Genomic DNA, 7,577 nt, shown 5'->3' with positions numbered 1-7,577 from the left:
CGCATTTACGTAGTCTTGCTTTGTCTTTAGATTTATTGTAAAAAAACATAATATAATCATGCGAGTTAGAGCAATGATGGATTGAGACTAGAATGTGTCTCTTATACATGTTCCTATGGAGCAAAACCACACGGCGGATACGTTGGCGCAACAAGCTTCTTGGGAGGGTTTGCAAAAAAAGATCTGGAGGCATCCTCCTGCTAGTTTAGCTACATCTTTGTACCATGATGCCTTAGATTAGTTTGCTTTGTTTCTTCTTCCGTATGATACTAAAAAAATAAAATAACACATCTATTTTTTATTTGTTTACAGGTATCCTCCTTCAGATACAATTGTGTTTGAGTCGGGAACATCCATATCATGGTGATGCTAATTCTCACAGCAGTAATTTTTCATCATAAGACTCAAACCCGAGACCTTACTTAAAATACATCGAGTATGTACCACTTGAACCAACCCTCCGTCGGTAACAACATATCTATTCACCATTTTTCTTTATTTTTCTCCTCATATACTCCTGTCATTCAAAAAGTCACCACATTAATGGTGTATCCAATCACATTAATGTGCACCCGAATCATTTCCGCTAATAAATGACGGTACAAAACAATGTGCCAAAATCATGGGACAAGTCTAATGGAACTATAACGTGAAATGGCAATAAACAACTTCGATATGTTATTTATTTTTCTTACAAAATTGAATGAATGAATAATGCAACTCCATTAAACTGGAATTATTAGAGGCTAGTGTGTAATCACAACTTATTTTTATTGGTGTTTATAAAAATGAACTACGATCCATTCACAACTCGTTTTCTTTCATAAACTTATAGTCGTCACATTTAATTCTACCAATAACCTTAAAACATTAAGCTTATAGATCACATCTTTTACAAAATATTCAAGTCACTCAATTTTAATCGATATATGAAACTTCAAAATCTTCACCACAATTGAATTCACAATTATAAAATTAGCACGTTTTCAGCAAAATATTATTTTTGAGATGATTTTCTTCATAAAAGATCATCACCGCCAGCTCATCCAAATCACTCCCTGTCACCACCCTCCATCTCCAATATTGTCGCATTCTCTCTCTCTCTCTCTCTCTCTCTCTCTTCTTCCTCTGCTTTATCTGTTCCTTCATCTTCCACACCATCACTACCTTCCTCAATCAAAATCAAACCTTGTTGAAGACCCATTTTTCTTCTGAGGATCATCGTTGTTGTGGAAGAACCTGCAGGTCAAAGCCTCAGTGATGAGCGGGTTTCAGGAGAGGTTCTTGTCTCTGTACAAGAGCAGATGGCTGGTGTTTGTGGCTGCAATGTGGTTGCAATCATGGGCAGGTATTGGGTACTTGTTTGGAAGCATCTCACCAGTAATCAAAAGCTCCCTCAACTACAATCAGAAGCAGGTTGCCATGTTGGGTGTTGCCAAGGATCTTGGTGACTGTGTTGGATTCCTCACTGGGATCTTGTGTGAGATTTTGCCTATTTGGGGTGCTCTTCTTGTTGGTGCTGCTTTGAACCTTGTTGGGTATGGTGTGGTTGGGTTGGTTGTCATTGGTCAACTTCCAGTTCTCCCTTTATGGGCTGTGAGTCTTTCTTTTCTCTTACCATCATCATCAAGTTAATTGATTGCTGTAATTGTCAATCATGAGTTAGCATCTTTCTTTATTGATTTTGTTTGATTCTTGTTCCTTAAATTAGCATGTTGGGTAAATACTCTGATTCTGATTGACAATTTTGAACTCTTTCAAATTTGTTGTTTTCTTGCTTTGTTTTTACCTTTCTTTCTTTGCTGAGTGGCAGTTAGCATATTTGGAAATTACCTAAACTATGGGATTGGTTGTACTTCACCTCCTGACTTCAAAATTAGTATGGACCAGATTGATAGATCAGTTTCTCTTTGCTCATAATTGATTCTGAAATCCTGAAGCTACTCAAATGAAACTTCATCCCAGTAGTACTGATTTTAGCTTTAGAATCAATTATAGAAGAATTTTTGAACATGCGCGGAGTTACATGTGTCTGCTCTTTGCCTATCTGACTCTTCTCATTAAAATGATTTTTCCTGTTTTTTCTACAATTTCTTTGTTTGGTCTCTGGTTTCATTGCCACTAGAATGGACTTTATATTAAAATGTATCTTTTTCTACAAAATGAGCTTTATGGCCTGAAAATCTGGAGTAAAGGGATGTTTCTTCAACTTGGAAAAGGAGTTCAAATGTAAAAGTGTTAGGGTGGGTCTATCGCTGGAGCCAAATAACTTTGCTCTTTACAGACGTGTCTTTTAAACTGAATATTCCATTTTTGCCTTCTGAGTTTTGGTTTGAGAAATTTTTTTCTTCATCTCTTTTTCTTTTCTTCCCAACGATGATGATCTGTTGCTGCTGTCCATTTGTAGTTTCCCTTTTGTTAAACATTCTATACCAACGTGATGAGTCACAACCTGCATTTAAATAGTGAAATGAAGTGTGACTGTGTGATAAATGTGGTGCTTACAGTACCCAAGATTTAGAATATTCTCCCTCCACATGCCACAGGCTACAAGACACTATATACTTTTCTAGTTGATTATACTTCACGTTATTGGATTTGGCTTTCAGCTACTTCCCATGTGGTGTCATGTGACATGTGGCCACAATTTCTGAAAATTAGGAGATACAGCCAATGCAACTTATTTTACTGTCTTTTTCTTTTCTAGTGTTTCTTAGTATAGTTTACTTGGGAAAATGTTTATGCAACTCCTGAGTCCTGACATAATCAATATGCAAGATGTCTTTAGAAAGTTTTGATGATACACATGAAACTTGGAAACGTACTACTTAAAAGTTGAGTCTTGTGTCTACAAATCTAGAGTTGGGACTGTAGCAGTGATCCCAATTACAAAAGGGGATGTGGATTAACTTTGCTAAAGGATGCTGGTCAAGGCATTGGTAATTTTGGTTTTGATAAAAGATATAGTTGGGTGGCAGGTCAGGAAGCTCGGAACAAATATTTTGAGTTTGTGAGGTCTGATCATGGGCAAGCCTAATTAATATAGTTGATGTATCCTCAGGAGTACGATTTAGTAAATGTCCATTACTCGTTGATGTATAATTCATGACATTATAATATAAGAAAATCATCTTATGCACCTTTCAATGATATTTCTTTACCGTATGGTGCAAGTTATTGATTAGTGGCTACTGGTGTGGTTTGCAGATGTGCGTTCTTATATTTGTGGGAACAAATGGTGAAACCTACTTTAACACAGTTTCTCTGGTGTCTTGTGTGCAAAATTTCCCCAAAAGCCGGGGACCTGTGGTCGGAATTCTGAAGGGCTTTGCTGGGTTGAGTGGTGCAATATTGACACAAATATATGCAGTTATCCATTCCCCAAATCACGCATCTTTGATATTTATGGTTGCTGTAGGTCCATCATTGGTAGCAGTAGGTCTAATGTTCATTGTTAGACCTGTGGGAGGTCACAAACAAGTGCGGCCTTCAGACGGCAGAAACTTCACACTTGTTTATGGCGTGTGCCTCCTGTTGGCTGCTTATTTGATGGGAGTCATGGTTGTCCAAGATCTAGTTGATCTGAGCGAAGCTGTTATCACAATTTTTACAGTGATCCTCATCGTGATCCTCCTCGTCCCAATTGTGATTCCTATCTCATTGAGTTTCGGCCCGGAACAAAAACCTCCAGAGGAAGAGGCACTTCTTCCAGGACCACAGACTAATGAACCAGGAAAATCTCAACTTGATACTGATGAAGTAATATTAAGTGAGATGGAAGATGAGAAGCCTAAGGAGGTGGACATGCTTCCTGCACCAGAAAGGCAAAAGCGTATAGCCCAATTACAATCAAGGCTACTCCAAGCTGCCGCAGAAGGAGCTGTGAGGGTTAAGAGGAGAAGAGGACCACACAGAGGGGAGGACTTTACCTTGACACAAGCTTTGATTAAAGCAGACTTTTGGCTTCTTTTCATGTCCATGGTCTTGGGTTCTGGATCCGGGTTGACCGTAATTGACAATCTCGGTCAGATGAGCCAGTCTCTAGGATATGACAATTCACATATATTCGTCTCCTTGATCAGTATTTGGAACTTTCTTGGCCGCGTTGGAGGGGGTTACATATCTGAGATTATTGTGAGGTAAAACAACTGTTTCAGTTTCATACTCTGATCAAACATTTAGGTTGTGTTATGTTATATAACCTTTTCAAGACTTCTGATTCAATTTTCAAATTCCATTGTGTTTTGATTGAGCAGGGATCATGCCTACCCGAGACCAGCTGCATTGGCTGTATTTCAACTTATTATGGCAGTTGGGCATCTGTTCATTGGTATGGGATGGCCAGGGTCAATGTATGTCGGCACTTTACTAGTTGGACTCGGTTACGGTGCTCACTGGGCAGTTGTTCCAGCTACTGCATCCGAGCTGTTTGGTTTGAGAAACTTTGGTGCATTGTACAATTTCATTACTTTGGCAAACCCTGTAGGAACTCTTGTCTTCTCTAGTCTAATAGCCAGTAGAATCTATGATTATGAAGCAGAGAAACAAGCTCATGGTGGCCATCTCCATAATATAGGATCACTTGTGTCGAATGTGCTTAATGCCGGTGGGTCACTAAAGTGTGAAGGTTACATATGCTTTTTCTTGACTTCCATTATCATGGCAGGGTTTTGCATAGTTGCAGCAGGGTCATGCATGTTTCTTGTATTCCGAACTAGAGTTGTTTATGCCAACCTATATGGAAAATCTTCTACTACTAGGGTTCAATAATCAAGAGTTTGTGGACTAAAGTAGGTGGTTTGAGTTATTGAAAGATTGAAGATGCAGAGCCAAGCACATGAAGCAGTCTTGAGTGTGGAAAACAAATCAAAAAGAAAAAAATGAAGGCTCTGTTTTGTTAGATATAGCTGCTACCACGTTGTTGTGTATTCCTTTTCCAATATTTGTGTTATATTCTTCCTTTTGCAAAGAAACATTTGATTGGGGAAAAAAACTCACCTTACAGGATGAGTGAAATCACCCCTTATTGTTTTTGTTACTAAGGAAATTAAATTTTGTTGTTATCAGTGGTGCTAAGATTATATATTAGTAAAATTCAAAAAAAAAAAAAGATTATATATTAGTATTGTATATTGAAGAGCATTTCATGGTTGCAAAATGTCATGGTCGTTTTACCAGCAGTAAGACAGTGACTTTTCTTTGGGTCCAAAGTGACTGTTTGTTTATTTGTTTGATAATTGCCAATGGATATGGCCTGGAAAATGAATATCATTCTACTACACGGCCATGTAGATATTTATATGAATGTGCATTTTCTTTTTTGTAATAAAAATTTTGGGTGGGTTTGACCCTGGTTACCATCACCAGACATGGTATGCCTATGGCATCATGAGTCGCTTAAAGTACTAATGGATTGCTCACCAGCACAGGTCTCACATCGACCAGAAACTAGACAAGCAACTCTATAAGGAAAAGTAATTTGTCCTTACTAAATAAGTAACGTGTCGGTATATGAATGTGCATGGAACATGTTACGTTTCTAGCCTACCAGTTTTTTGAACATTGTGGACCAACAGAATACCGAGTGGGGTAGTGAACATAATGAACAATGAAAATGACAATTGAGATGAAAAGAGAAAATGAAATACTTGAAAGTTGAGATTGTAACATGCATCACCTTACTTATAGCATCTGGAATTCTGGATCGTATACGGCGCCGCGTCAGACAGAATCATTCAGAACCCCAACGGAGTTCAGGATAATCAATCATGCATTTTTTTGGTCTTGTGCATAAAAGAAAGGCAAATTACAGACGTTAACTTCTTTTTTTACCAAAAAATTATTGTTATTTCTCTATTACTCATTTAAAATGAAATTGTTCGTGTCACAAATAATAACTTAAGTGACAAGAGTTTGAGACATATGAGTTGGGAGAGTGCAATTTATCTTTTCAATGTACCAAAAAAATGAAAGCGTTTGTTTTTTGATATACCAAAAAAAAATGAAAGGGTTCGATTCCTAGAGGTTGCACTCTTGGGGAGATTTTTGACATTCATCACACCCCGGTTAAAATTGCGAGAGCAATTTAACATAAAAAAATGAAAGAGTATTATAACTTTATTATTTTCTATAATAAACTGTTATTATTTATAATTTAGTCTTGTTCTACAGGTCGAAACCATCGCCTTCATGGCATCAACAAGTTGTGCACCTGAGCTAGGGGTTACTATTCTGGCGGTATATTCGAATATTACTCATTCTAGCTCATACTCCAAATTGGTGCTAGCCATCCTACCCGCCTTTCACTTGGGCATTGTCACTAGTCAGCGACCTCACTCGGGTTCTAACTGATGACGTTTATGTTACTTCCTCACGTCCTGTCAAATATATTTTCTCCTCTGCCCCCAAGTGTAGACGCGAAGCTTTTGGCCTCAAACAGTGCATATTAGCTATCTCTAGCCGTTCGAATTAGACGCTCGTCAGGAGATTGAGCGGCTAGCAAGGGTTGTTGTACCCTACACTCATTACTTCCTTGATACCTCTGAAACTTGCATCCATATAAAGGCAAGTCTAAAAGATCACTTTGAAATCCCCTCTGCTCACCCAACCTTGCAAGGACCCCTCCGAGGAGATTTAGACAATGGAGTACCAGCGATGTTTCATCTTCCTCAACTCTCTAACGCCAGAAGTTCATCATTTCTCCTCAATCAACACTCACATGAGTGATCTGGTCAGTTTTGTCCAATCAACTCCTGATTTTTCAAACGATAGATTGAAGTATATTGACTAAAACCTCCAATTTAAAAAGAGTACATGTGCACTGCTAAAAAATAAAACCTACATTTTTCTAAATATAACAATTTAGTGTTTGTTTGTTTTCTAATTAGATCCATATTTAAAATCATCTATTATTTTATTTCTCCATAACACTTTGATTGGTGGAGGAGAGAAAAAGAAAAGAGAAAATGAGTAGAGAGAAAAAATGAGAAAGAGATAAGAAACCTAGTAAATTTTCTAGGTTGTTTATATGATAGAAAGAAAATTGTTAAGATAAGAAAAAAATGTAAGAAATGGAGGAGAAAATATTGGTTTTTGTCTAAAAATATTAAGAGCATAAACACTAGCCGTTTATAACCAACTATATATATATATATATATGTGTGTGTGTGTGTGTGTGTGTGTGTGTGTGTTTCGAAAAAAAAAATAAAGCAAGTTCTCTTTATACCCGTTTCTCCTCATTTTGGAGATACGTCTACCTAAAAAAGTGGTGAGATCCAACTCATCCAAGTCAACCTCTCTCCCTTGCTCTTACTTCCCTGTTCTCATCAAATTACTTTTTTTTTTATAAGCACAAATTAACTTCTACTAAACAAAGGATACAGTATAATTCAGCGTACACTCTTAAAAATAGAGAAAAAAAAATATTTTTCACAAGAAGTTTTTTTATTGGTACAAGATTTATTTGCAAGAAGTTAATATATTAAATAATACCGTCAAAAAGAAAAATAATATATTAACTACAGCATTTTATAAATGGTAAGGGTGTGGATAAGATCGTAGGGATGATCGATCAGCTT

At 37.1% G+C, this 7,577-nt stretch overlaps 1 protein-coding gene across 1 annotated transcript; it reads left to right on the top strand.

The window, feature by feature from the left end:
- The first annotated feature begins 1,044 nt into the window (after positions 1-1,044).
- On the top strand, positions 1,045-5,063 carry LOC130729711 (protein NUCLEAR FUSION DEFECTIVE 4). The gene is made up of 3 exons (XM_057581544.1): positions 1,045-1,596; positions 3,208-4,139; positions 4,257-5,063. Exons 1-3 carry the CDS (start codon positions 1,261-1,263, stop codon positions 4,768-4,770), a joined length of 1,782 nt encoding a protein of 593 aa, XP_057437527.1. The 5' UTR covers positions 1,045-1,260; the 3' UTR covers positions 4,771-5,063.
- The last annotated feature ends 2,514 nt before the right edge of the window (positions 5,064-7,577 follow it).

This window comes from Lotus japonicus, chromosome 1 (assembly GCF_012489685.1).
Source record: "Lotus japonicus ecotype B-129 chromosome 1, LjGifu_v1.2".
NCBI classification, from domain to species: Eukaryota; Viridiplantae; Streptophyta; class Magnoliopsida; order Fabales; family Fabaceae; genus Lotus; species Lotus japonicus.
This window is presented reverse-complemented; position numbering and strand designations above follow the sequence as displayed.

Bases quoted from the DNA above. Each gene is read 5' to 3' on its own strand.
- LOC130729711 (XM_057581544.1), top strand. From the start codon at position 1,261: ATGAGCGGGTTTCAGGAGAGGTTCTTGTCTCTGTACAAGAGCAGATGG. The intron at 1,597-3,207 runs GTGAGTCTTTCT...TGTGGTTTGCAG, and splicing joins CAGTTCTCCCTTTATGGGCT to ATGTGCGTTCTTATATTTGT. The intron at 4,140-4,256 runs GTAAAACAACTG...TTGATTGAGCAG, and splicing joins ATATCTGAGATTATTGTGAG to GGATCATGCCTACCCGAGAC.